The 13635-nt window shown below is 39.9% G+C and overlaps 1 protein-coding gene across 3 annotated transcripts in view; it reads right to left on the bottom strand.

Annotated features, from left to right (window-relative positions):
* Positions 1-5021: 5021 nt before the first annotated feature.
* C12H14orf39 (chromosome 12 C14orf39 homolog) overlaps positions 5022-13635 on the bottom strand; it is a 59736-nt gene continuing 51122 nt past the window's right edge. For all 3 annotated transcript variants that reach the window (XM_075193331.1, XM_075193332.1, XM_075193330.1), the window contains 3 exons: positions 12986-13112; positions 6420-6474; positions 5022-5482 (listed from right to left, as the gene is read on the bottom strand). In XM_075193331.1, the coding sequence (XP_075049432.1) occupies positions 5286-5482; positions 6420-6474; positions 12986-13112 (379 nt within the window). In that variant the 3' untranslated portion in view covers positions 5022-5285. The remainder of the gene's footprint in view (positions 5483-6419; positions 6475-12985; positions 13113-13635) is intronic.

Raw genomic sequence — 13635 nt, 5'->3', positions numbered from 1 at the left:
GAAGTCCTTTCCACATAAACATTCAAGGCTCTAACCACGTCCAGACCAACAAAAGAAGAAGGCCCAGAAGAAGGCACCTCTTCCCAAAAGGCGGGGAACCATTATCTCCTGGTTTATATGGAAACCTGAAACCACCTTTGGCAAAAAGGAAAGTACGGTCCTGAGGACCACTCTATCCTCATGAAATACCAAATAAGGAATTCTACATGACAAGGCCCCTAGTTCCAAAACTCTTCTTGCAGAAGCAATGGCCAACAGAAATACCGCCTTCCACTTCAAAAATGTGAGATCAGCCGACTCCAGAGGTTCGAATGGAGGCCGCTGAAGGACATCGAGGACCAGGTTCAAATCCCACGGAACCAACGGAAGAACATGGGAGGCTGAACATGCAGCACTCTCTGAAGAAAAGTATGAACATCAGGCAGGGAAGCCAATCGGCGTTGGAAGAAAATAGAAAGCGTAGAGACCTGAACTTTCAGGGAATTCAACCTAAGACCCATCTCTAATCCATCTTGAAGAAAAGCTAGAAAACGAGCTAAGCTGAAAGATGCAGGATTATGACACTTTCTCTCACAGCATTGTACATAAATTTTCCATACCCTGTGGTAGATCTTGGCTGACACCGGCTTTCGAGCTCTCATCAGGGTATTCACTACCCTAGGGGAGAAACCTCTGGATCTCCAGAGATTGGCCTCAACAGCCATGCCATTAAAGCCATCCAAGTTAAGTCCAGATGATGTAAAGGTCCTTGATTGAACAGAACAGTTTGAGAGGAAGGGCCCAACCTTGTCCTTCCGCCATAATATATTTGCGAACCAAACTCATCTGGGCCAATTTGGCGCCACTAGAATCACTGGATGACACACCATTCTTACTCGCTGAAGTACTCAAGGAATCATGCGGACTGGAGGAAAAAGATATCCTAGCTGGAAATCCCACTTCATTGACATCACATCCACTGCAGACGCCAGAGGATCTCTGGTCCTTGCGCAAAACTTCGGCACCTGATGGCTGTACCTGGACGCCATCAAATCCAGATCTGGCATCCATAGTCACTAGAAACCAGTCCCATGGAGCAAAGGACCTGCACATCATCAGATGATCCTGAATGAGCCACCAACCCAGGAAATTGGGAGTCCTTCTGGAAAGGCGAATCCATTGAGACTCCAGATGAAGAGGGAATCCCGACCACTGACTCAAGAGATCCCACTGGAAGGCATAAGAGTGGAACCGACCGTAGGGAAGAGTCTCAAATGCTGACACCATCAGTCCCAGAACCCACATGCCCAACTTCATGGAAAGGTACAGAAAATCCAGGACCAGCCGAACAGAGTTCAGAACCGAGCAAACTTTCTGTTCTGGTAGAAGAACTCTCTGAAGGACAGTATCCATCAAACGTCCCAAGAACACCATCCTTTGGGAGAGATCCAGTTGAGATTTCGGATAATTGATTATCCATCTGTGCCGTTCCAGAAATTGAAGGGAAAGAGCAAGATGTTGAAACAGGAGCAGGTCAGAGGAAGCCTTGATGAGTAAGTTGTCCAAGTATGGAACTACATTTACTCCCTGTACACGTAAAACTGCCCCATAACTGCCATAATCTTCGTAAATACTATGGGTGCAGTTGAAATACCAAAGGGAAGAGCCCGAAATTGAAAATGAGAACTCCCTACGGTGAAATGAAGCCGAGACTGTTGTCCCTCCCAAATAGGAACATGCAGGTAGGCGTCCCGGATATCTATAGATGCCAGAAACCCCAGGGGTTCCAATCCGTTGATCACCAAGCGAACCGATTCCATACGAAATTTGGTTACCCGAAGATGAAGACAGAGACTCTTGAGGTTCAGAATCGTCCGAAATGAATCATCCTGCTTGGGTTCCAAAAACAGGTTTGAGTAAAAACCCCTGCTTTTCTGATCGTCGGGAACTTGGCAAATGACCCCAGCGTAAAGAAGGGAAGCGACCGACTGCAGTATCGCCCTTCTTTTGATCAAATTGTAATGGAGCCTGGAAGAAACGCTGAGGAGCAAGACCCATGATGTCTATGAAATAACCTCTGGATATTATTTCCAAGATCCAAACATCCCTGGTGGACACCGCCCACTGATTCTTGAATAACTGAAGGTGAACACCCACCCCCAAAGCAGCGAGGAGAGGGGAAATCCCTTCATGCGGGAGTCTTGTCTGAGATCTTAGAAGGGAAGAGACTTTTATTCTAAGAAGCGCCCATCTTCCGAGATTGTCCCCTGAGAGCAAGAGGTTTGCCTCTAATTGAAGACTGCCCCCTTGAGGCTGAGTTACCACGAAAGGACTGCCGAAAGGAACCAAACCGAAAGATCCTAGGCTTAGGAGAGTTCGCAGGCAGAAAAGAGCTATTACCTTCAGTAGTCTGACTGATCGTTATATAATTCAGGACGGATGAGGACCGACCCTGTTCCTAACGAGCTACATCCTGTTCCAGCAGAGGATAGAGCATCGAATACCTGCGAGGAACTGAAAACTTTTTATCCGGTTGCTTCCAGGCAGACTCTGCGATCTCCATAAGCTCCGTCGACGCTGAAAAACAGACAGTCCTAGGTCTACTGCGTTTAAACAAGCCCTGAACAGGAAGCACCTGATCTTCTTCCACCCGGTCAAGAGTTTGACGCACAGCCATCACCAAATCCTGAATTCCCTGGTTTCTGGAATTGTCATCCCGGTCACCTAAATGCATACTATCTGAATCTTCTCCTAACTCACCTTCCTTTCCCGATGAGCCCTCTGACTCCGAGAGTAACAAAGGATTAGAAAGACATGAACGTTTGGCCTTAATCACCAAATAATAAGAGGAATCTAAATATCTGTTCAGGCATTCCAAACGCTTTCCCAATGTGGAGGCCCATGCAGGTTCAGGCTTAGCGACTTGAGATGGAGAAGGGATGACCGGAGGTATGTCGCCCACCTGAACCATCTGAAGTCCCAGAATTGACTACCTCCACAGAAGCACCCAAAGAAGCACCAAAATTTATACCCATAGACGCGGCAGTAGCCTCTGCCTGTTGGTTGATAAGCTGAGTGAGCATAGACACAGACTGCACCAAGGAGGAAACCGACATCGGCTCCTCCACCACAGTGGAAGGGACACCCCGGGTCTCCACGCCCTGGTCCCCCACCTCACACTGTGCATACATGGCCCACTGGTCTAGTTGTCACATCAGCAGCTTTGCGGAGCATTTAGAGAAGAATAAAACTTAACACGAACATGCTTTCCTTTATCGGACATTATGAATACAAAAACCCCCAATACCTCCTTCTTTCTCTTTTTTTTTTTTTTTTTTTTTTTTTATAAAAAAAAAAGAGAAAGGGAAATAGTAAAATAATATATACTCAAGACACAGTGATAATAAACTCATCTACTAGTTTTGACTTTGGTAAACCACCCTTAAAACAGTAAAGGAGAATTACACTGTACAGAAACCAGCCCTAACTACATACAGAGTCTGGAATAAAACCCCCTTTATGCTGAGGACTGAACAGCAATGTGCCAATATATCCTCTATGGGGTACTTAGCTGACACTAGGAGGGATTAAGAGGAGAAGCCAGCAGCAGTCGGACCCGTCGGGAAAGTGCAGTGACAGACGCTATAGTGCTGTCACTGGCCACATATTCTGAAGATTCTTCATCAGTGGCCTTCTTCTTCTCTTTTTTTAAAAAAAATAAAATACGAAAAAACAGAACATCGTTCCATAGAAAACCTAAGAGGAAAAATGTTAATGAACACTTATTCTCACCTAACATAACTAAAAAGTACAAGAAAATTAATAAAAAACCTAAAATAAACATCAAGTATTGCCAAGCAGTACTAAACACAGCCCTCACTTAAACATAACTGGGGTCTATGGGGTTGCAGAGGGGAGAAGTCAGCAGCAAGTTTAGTTATTAACTATTTAAGTGCCAACTCCAAGCGCCCTCAGACAACGCCCCCCCCCCCTACTCCTTTGGTAGTAGTGTCCCCCAAAGTGGATGATGAAGAAAACTTAATACTACAATAAATTTAGTATGCCCGCTGTGTTTGACTTCAGATTGAAATTTGAGTGGCAAGAAAGCTCTGTCATTGGCTGTGCATCTGTGATTTCTGGTTGGATTGAGGTGTGCACATCTCATCTTCTAACAATAAGACTTATTTAAATGTGTGCCTTTATGTGTTTGTATGCTGATCGTAGCAGCAAGTGTGCTATCAGTATATTTTTAATCTTACTTTTTATATCCAAAATTCTGATGCAAATTATGGTCTAGCGCAGGCTTGGCTAACCTGTGGCACTCCAGGAGTTGTGAAACTACAAGTTCCAGCATACCCTTACAGCAATATGCTGCTGTATATTAGCAAAGCATTCTGGGGCTTGTAGTTTCACAACACCTGGAGTACCATAGGTTAGCCAAGCCTGGTCTAGTGGGTCTTGAAATTGACACCTCTGGAGGTTTTTCTGTAATCCGGCAGCTCTAGTGTTGTCATGGGGCTGCCAGAATAAGGCAGGGGAGCCATGCAGCCTATTACTGCTGCTGTGGTGGCTCCAGCTCCTAAAAGGGACATTTCTTCCTCAGTACCAGCACTGCCACAAAGAAAGCAGCACGCAGCCAGTTAGTTTAAACAACAATCCCACCTCCACATTTACTCAAGGGAGTCCTTAACTTTTTCCCCAGCTCATGGCTGACCCCCCCCCCATGTTTGTGTGTCTCATATATGTTTCTTGCCCTTGTTCTCGTGTCTGTACCAACTCTGTTTTCCCTTAGTGTTTCTTTCTCCTATTTTGTGTATGCACCTCTCTCATACTCCTTCTGTCATGTTTGTTTCTCTCTACCTCCATTGTGTTTGTTTACAAAATAGTTAACAATTATATAAAAAATAATAATTTCATTAAGAAATGCTTTTTACAAAGAATAAAGCATTTTTTTTAATGGATACTAGCTTAACAGAATAGGAAATTCCACTCTAGTAAATCTGTGTTTGCCCCTGAAAATATTGTATATCATTGGCTCATAATTAACCAAGGAATATTTATTAAATGCATTACTTATGTGAGACACAAACAGTGGAATGCAAAATGGAATGATGATTTCCCATTCAGAAAAAAATGTATTTGTAAAGCTTCAGTAACTAGTGTCAAATGGAGCCAACGTTAACTACTGATCACATATTGAAAATGAACCAATAAAGAAAACTGATCGGTCTGAATAATTGTATGGGAAGTGACTCATAAATCAATATATCAACTGTTAGACAACAAACTGGAGAAGAAAGATGAGTTTAAAAGAATGTGAACTTCATTTTACTTTGTGAAGGTTCAGACTCCTTGAAAGCAAAGTCCTTTGGTGTTTTTAGGTCTTCTCCAAATGGTAACATAAAGCCAAAGTCATCTCTTTCATCATCGGAAGCTTGCGAATGCTTTGATGCAAATGTAAATGCAAACTCATTATCTCCTTCCATTTTTCCAAATATACTTCCTGAAAATGAAATTATAATGCACTGATGACTCTGCAACTGTATCTTACACATGAAACACACATTATCAAACAAGCATTTAAAATTAACATACTGCATTTATTTATTAGCTGTACAGTTTCTTCTACATTCCCCTTTTAAATGTCTTCATGAAGTTCAGTAAAGGGAGATATTGCCTAGGCAGATATAATTCATGAGCACTGAGTGTGTGAACATTCCATGTATGCTCTCTGTGCTCCCTAAAAAAACTTTTTGTAATATTAGATAGTTTTCATTTTATCTAAAGCAAAATAACAGGATTTACAAGAGAGAGAGAAGCACAGTGGCAGAGCAACCACTGTTGCAGGGGGTGCAGTGGCTCTGGGGCCCACAGCTCTGTCACAGCCTGCACCTTCTATCATCCAAAATAGGGCTTCACTGTGCATGTGCAGGCCCAAAGTGGTGGGAGGCAGGAGCGGACCTAGATTTTTTTTGTGTTGTGGTGATTTAGTCACCTCCCCCTTTTTTTTTTACTTTTACAGATGTGGGCTGTCTGTGGCCGCACACTATGTTAAAGTCTGTGTCACCAAACAGGCAGCCAGAGTATGCTGCCCGTCCACTCAGTGCGGCCAAGCAAGATTCTCTGACTGCGCACACAAACCCGCACATAGTGTGCGTCCGGAGGCAGCGCCCCCACGGGATCTGCCACTGGTGGGAGGATGGACTTTACATGTTGGATAAGAGAATAATTATTTCCTGTGGAAGAGTTTGGGCACTATAGGGATAATGCTCTGGCTTTGCTATGCACCCTCAGCAAATTTTCTCCTCACATTCCAGATATTAGGTGTATCGTCATTATACTTTTATAGACTGTTATGCACATGTTAAAATAATGCAGAAATTGTTCGTTTCATGAGTACATTGCACCATCACATTTCCTATAAATATAAGGATACTAACCAATGTCTTTCACAGGTGATGCTGTATTCAGATCCACACCAGAAAAGCTACTTTGCTAAAAATGTAAACAGACAGTAGTTTAAAATAATGCCCTTTATTCTTACAGTAATAGCTCATCGCAGTAAGTGGGTTTGGGGGGGGGGGGGGTAGCTACCGTTATTTAAATTGTCACAACTTTACATTTTCTATTTACTTTGCTTTATGTGTATATAATATAATGTGCCAGCAATACACTTAAATACAACTACAGAACAACAAACTAAAGTTATTGCAGGTTAGGCTGTGAGGGGGGGAGGGGGGTCAGAGGGGCCAACCAAAACAATTTTGTATACACAAGTAAAATGTAAAGGTAGGGGGTGCATGTGCGATATCTAAGCAATATGTAGCACAAACTGATTTCTCCAAACCTTAGCCTCTCTCATATCAAATTTAAGTCAGAGAACAACAACCTAAAATAATTGAGGTAATTTCCAAAAGGGTGCTAACTAGGAGTAGTTTATTGGTCTGGAATTGTTCTCTGATTCAAGGTGTAGTATTCTATATGCATGCATATGGACCGGTCATTCTTCCAACCCAACCACAATGAGGGAAACATGGACTTTTTGACTCTCAAAAAATGCCAGCTGCTTTCAGCTCTTTGATTTACCATATCAGAGCTCTTAAGGTACCACATGTGGCCAAAGTTATCTTTGTTCTACTTTTATAGTGTGCAAAACTGCAGCATGGGATACAAGGCAGCTTTCACCCCATCACTTCTAGTCAACACTGGAGACAACATTCGTCAAACATATCTTCTTTTGATCTAGGACAAATTACTGCAAAAGGTCTGAAATGTTTTGTGAAACCTGCAAAGTGGAAGGAAATTCTAATCTGTTGGATACATAAATACCATAGTGGAATGTGGATTCATTTTGGCTCCATATTAGTAGCTTCTCAATTTTTTCCAAATACAGGTGTTTCAAGAAATATCCGTAAAAGTCTCTGTATTAAGATGGTTATCTTGGCTCCTGTATTAAGCATAGTCTGGTTGTGCATCTCTTCTATACGTATGAGTCAAATGAGAGATCGCTAAATCGTCCCTCCATATCTTCAGGTAGGTCTTAATTGATCACCAACTTGGCTATACCAGGTTTACTGGGAATTTACTGAAGGTTGTCACTCTGATCTTTCTTTTGTGCCTCATTTTATTGTTGGATTCTCTCAGAGAATTACACTTAACCTGCTACATGACTGACGTTTAAGAGCTACTTTATCATTATCAGTAGCGTTGTTTATTTGTAGTAGGCCCCAAAACTCGGCAGAGAACAAACAAGGTTGACAAAGTTGGTGCAGATGTGAGACAAATGGTAGAAACGGCACTGCTCATAAGAGCTTACCAAGTTCCCTGCTTATCTTTATTTTCTGCTAACAGCAGTTCAGACACTTTCCTTAAGTTTTCAGCAATGTTGCACTTTTTGTAGTAGCCATAATCCAGTTATGACTTCAGACCTACAGTATTTACTTAGGAAATATTTGGCTTACCAGGACTAACATCCTGTTTTTAAAGAGTTCTTTCTCATCCATTGGTTTTATGTTTTTCTGTTCAGATTCAGCAATAATAGGCATGGTTCTATGTATTTCTCTAGAGGTTTAGCTATTGTTCCTGTGCTATAATATCCAAATTCTGGGACTAGTCTAATTTATTAAATATTGTGGCTAAAGTAAGCACTTGTTTTTGTAGTTGTAGCATCTCTGGTAATCAACAGAGCACATCATGACATTTATTTATTCGTCTTTAAACTGTGAATAACCGCATTGGGGGTCATCTCCTCTGGTAGGTTTAGATTGTTTTATGGTAACTAATTCCAATAAACTGTTGGGTAGGTTTAGGGCACTTCGCTTCCATGTTTTTGAGCTTTATGAATTTCAGGCTCAATAGCAGCTACAGGAGAGGGAATTGAATCTGTATTGAGCAGACTGTATTCCTGGGCCATTTCAGGGGTGATCATATAATATGTATCACCTCCGGAGGTCTGGACACTATAGGGTAACTTTCCTTGTACAAAAGTATTCCATTCTATATGAAAAAATGTGCATTTACCTGCAGAGCCTGTAGTGCTATCAATTTGAAAACCTTCAAAGCGAGTGACAAATCTCTACATAAGTCCAGTCAGTACTAGGCAGGGTTAGGCAGTATTCTGAGTTAGACCCATGATGGTTACACTACTTCAGAGCACCCTGGGTACAGATTTTAGTGTCTGGACAAATGAAATACACAATACCATACAGTACGTGGAGCTGTATCCAGGATGAGCCAAGAGAGTCATGAGGTTCAGTTGTTCAGACCAAACACAAGAATGGGGGAAAAAATTTAATTAAGTGACTATGATTGTGGAATGATTATTAGTGCCAGGCGGGGTGGTTTGAGTATCTCGAAAACTGCTGATCTTCTGGATTTTCAAGCACAACAGTCAAGACAGTTTACAGAGAATGGTGCGCAAAACAAAAAAATCCAGAGAGTGACATTTCTGTGGACGTAAACACCTTGCTAATGTGAGAGATCAGAGTAATATGGCCAGACTGGTTCAAGCTGACAGGAAGGTGACAGTAAATCAAATAACAGTGGTAAGCAGAAAAGCATCTCTGAACACACCTTGAAGTAGATAGGCTACATCAGATTAGTTTTCCACTCCTGTCAGTTAAGAACAGGAAACTGAAGCTAAAGTGGGCATAGGCTCATGAAAACTGGACAGTTGAACATCAGAAAAAATGTTGTCTGGTGTGCCTGGTTAATTTCTGTTGCAACATGCAGGTGGTAGGGTTTAGAATTTGGTGTAAACAACATGAATCCACCCTGCTTGTGTCAACATTGCAGGGTGCTGATGATGGTGTAAAGGTGTAGGGAATGTTTTCTTGGCACACATTAGGCCCCTTAATACCAACTGAGATAAGTTCCACAACCTAAGTATTGTTGCTGATCATGTGCATCTGTTTATGGCCACAGTCTAGCGATCGACTAATGGGTACTTCCAGAAGAATAAGGTGCCATGTCACAAGGCACACTCATCTCAAGCTGGTTCCACAAACATGACAATAAGTTCAGTGAAAAGATCTCAATTCAATAGAGCACCTTTGTGATGTGCAGTAATGGGAGACTCGCAGCATGAATGTGCAGCTGACACATCTAATCTGCAGCAACTGCAAGATGCTATCATGTCAACATGAAACAAAATCTCTAATGAATGTTTCCAGTACTTTTTGAATCCATGTCCCAATAAATTCAGGCTGTTCTGAGGCCAAAGTCGGGAGGGGGGGGGGGGGGGGGGTCCTATAAAGGTGTACATATTATATATATATATATATATATATATATATATAAACAAAAGTGGCAAACACACTGTAGTGAATATAGTTCAGTTTCCTGTGTACGTTATGGCATAATTACTGTGAGAGAGAGCGGATTCTGTTTACCTTCTGGGAAGAATACGTTTATTTTGCTGAAACTGATTAATATATATGCACACATACATACATATACAACTGTGTTACACAAGTAGCTTATGACACCCTTATAGGTTCTATTAAGAATAAGTTGCACGTTCTCTTTGCAACCCTTTGATAACACAGTCCACTCAACTTTGATCTCGTGTTTAGACTGTAATAGTAAAAGCAGTGGAGCCAGAATATTTGGGTCTAATACAATGAGTATATTAAAATATTCTTTAGTAATGCCCAGTGCTCCTAGCATGCTGACTGGTGGCCTGCCATTTACAATTATAGTGGTGGGAGGTCTACATACACACTGATTGGTGAATATCTGAAACTAGCTACCAATCACAGTGCAACAGATGACAGTTACAGCAGGACGAAAGACAGAGAGGGACCGCAGGAGAAATAAATAATTTAGTTGGGTCACCAACAGAGATCTGGGCGTGATCTTTAGCATTAACAAAGACTATGGTGGGAGGCTGGTCTGCATTATAATGCCACCAGAGATCTGGGTCACATTTTTATCACCAACAGAGATTATGGTGGTGGTGGGGGAGTATGAATTGTAATGCCATCAGAGATAGGGGGTCTGATTTTTATCACAATAGAGATTAGGTATGAATTATAATACCACCAGAGATCAGGGGGATATTTTTCTTTTAATAGCCTATAGACATTTTTGAGGAAAGGTACAGCTGTGGCTCTATTAAGTAAAGGCATACTGACATAAACAGTAGCAATTTGATGCTTTATCAAATGTATGCACCCTCAGCCTATTTTTGCTCTCAGCTATGTAGGTTTGCCAAAGTTTAGCATGTAAAGATGGCAGCAATTGTTGAGATGCAAAATTTAGAATTTTTCTGATGAGAGGAGATATTCAAATGTGTTTCAAGAAGTAAATATTGTGGATTTAGACGGGACCATGCATCTACGCCACCTTGCAAAGAGACCTGATTTTTTTCTTTTTACAAGTGCTTGGGGGATGGCAGAAATTAGGTATCACCCTATACTTTCTAATGAAAGCATGTTGCACCAACCAGGTGATTTTTATATGGCAAAGAACATTTTTTATGTAAATACAAAAATACATTAAAATGTCTACATAAAACATATGTAATTATGACAGAGCTTAGGCCCCCAATGAGGCTCAAACAAGCAAGGCGAATAATTAGTGCATGTCTGTAGCTTCGTAAATGACACTTAATATCTTAAAACAAAACAGTGTGACCGAGCATTATAGGGAAATTTATAACTGTGCCTTGAAAAGAAAACAAATAAAATGTAAAGTTTAATTTATTAAAAAGCACTTGCAACACTGGTGTTGAAAAAAAACAAATAATAAGAGCAACAATTACTGTGGATACACATAGTAGTAGCAAATAAAAATAAATAAATAAAGAAGTGAAAATGTCCAGACTGTGCGGATATAATCCTAAAGTCTTATGGTTGTCAACACCAAAAAATATAGTAAATATGTTATACTCACTGAAACCATTATTGAGTAGTACATCTAATTAAGCTGAAATTGTATAATAAGATAGTATTACATAATATAAATTGCTGTAGTAAGAAATGGTAATATAGGAAAAAACAGATGATGGGTGTACGATCTCTATGAGGATATAAAAATGTAGGGTTTCCACATAAAGTTGCTGGTAATATCTGCAATCCTTGGCCTTAGTAGTGTAATGAAATCCGGTTTTTCCTGCTGACATCAGTCTTGGCATAAAGGTATGTAGATAATACACTACATGCACAATCTACTGGTAGTGTTATACACTTTAAAATTACAAGAGGTTCCAAATATCTGTGTATAACTGTTTTAGTCAGTTTCCTGACAGATTCATACTTGGACTTTCCCTTTCCCTTTCCCACACAAACAAACATGCTCATAAAATCCAGTCACTAATCAGAAAAACAGAATAAAAACTTAGCTGTCTTTTGTATCCATATGGGATAGACTCACCTTTATCATTGAGAAAAGCCCCATAGTCTGTTACTTGACTCCTGAGGAAACGAGGGGCATGACGACGGTCCAGGCACAATTTTGTCTAGAGCAAGACTCAATGAGGGACTTGCTGTTTTGTATCTACTCACAATATTTCAGGGTGTACACCAATTACATTTAGTTGTGCAGTATAGAATATTTATTATTGATAATAATAAGCATTGCACATGCCAGACCTCAGCACTATTTGAAAGTAACAGGCTTGCTTGTTTAAGCCTTACTGAAAAGCTGTTATAGGAAGCTTTGTTATCACAGAGTCTAAAATAAGTGTCTAGAATTAGAATCATACTACCAACTACTGCGAATGTACCTACCTAAAAAAGGCAATAGGAGCTTACCTTATATGTTTATCCTTCTACTTATATTGAAAACAACAGGCCTGCTTTGCACCTTAGGGTACATTTATATACCAGACCAATGACAGCAGGAACAATTGGCTTTTATTATGCTGTGGTCAGAATCAACATGCTAAGAAGGGGAATTGCAGGCATTAACTGTTTCTTACTGTTCTGAAACAAATATCTTCTTGGTTGCACTACAATGGCTTATATTGTGCAATGTCATCTTAACATTTAATATCTCAAATTAACTGGATGCAGTCATGTGTTCCATGACTGTGACATATTTATTAACTTTCCATTTTTGGTGTACAGCACCATGGGAATCTAGGATTATGACTGGATATTTTCACTTGGATTTTAATGGCTTTATTACATATTTTGTTGCTATTGTTATGTATATCCACAGTAATCAATACATTTCTCTTTATATTTGGCAATGAATATATAGTTATATTTCTATTATTCAATATATGCGGGATTAATTTTATTTAGCTTTTATTATCCATTTTTCTTTTTTCAACACCAGTGTTGCAAGTCACTTTAAATAAGTGATATGTTTGCATATTATTTGTCATGTTTTTAAGGTGTTATGTACAGTTATTGTTATATTTCTCTATCTATTCTATACCCTCTCTGGGAGGTTTGAATTCTATAACAGATGTCTTTCTTTCCTTCCCATATCCATTATGTTTTAAACTTCCAATTTAATTTTATAACTGCCCCTTACAGATACATCTGCTATATATTACCTGATCTTGAAAATTTATTGACCCAAATGTGGATTCAAAACTACCACAGTTATGTGTTTTGGGTGTAGAGGTCTTAAAAAAATTAAAGCAGGGCGATTTTTCGGTTTGCTCCATGGGTGATAAGTATCTGCAAGCAAATCAACAAACAACATAATTTACACAATTGCATTGTGGTGTAGAAAAGTGGATAAACTATAACTACAGTTATTTAGTAGTGATATGAAAAATCAAGTAAAATATAAAGAGATGCAGCATTCATTGTAATAAAGTGAAAATAAAAATAAATGACAATAATTTAGTTTTAGGTATGTTTATTAAGGTGAGTTAATGATTCATGCATTAGATTTTCAAATATTTGCTGTGTTTTGGGAACCATGATATATAAACATGGTATGAAGTTGTTGATGAAGAAGAAATATCATAGAAGAAGTGCCTTATGTGTTTTTGTGAACATGTCTTACCTATTGTATATGTCTGCATGTAAGTGTGTTGTTCCTTGAGAATGTCCCAAGTTCATTTGTATATATATGTATTCAATAGTATGTTTATGGTGACCTGACAGCATCATGTGACACAGTTTAGGAACATGTCACATGGTCAACAGTCACCTGGTGAATGAAGCTAATAACACTGCATACTCTACTCCCCAG

Source organism: Mixophyes fleayi, chromosome 12 (genome assembly GCF_038048845.1).
Source record: "Mixophyes fleayi isolate aMixFle1 chromosome 12, aMixFle1.hap1, whole genome shotgun sequence".
Classification (NCBI taxonomy): Eukaryota; Metazoa; Chordata; class Amphibia; order Anura; family Limnodynastidae; genus Mixophyes; species Mixophyes fleayi.
This window is presented reverse-complemented; position numbering and strand designations above follow the sequence as displayed.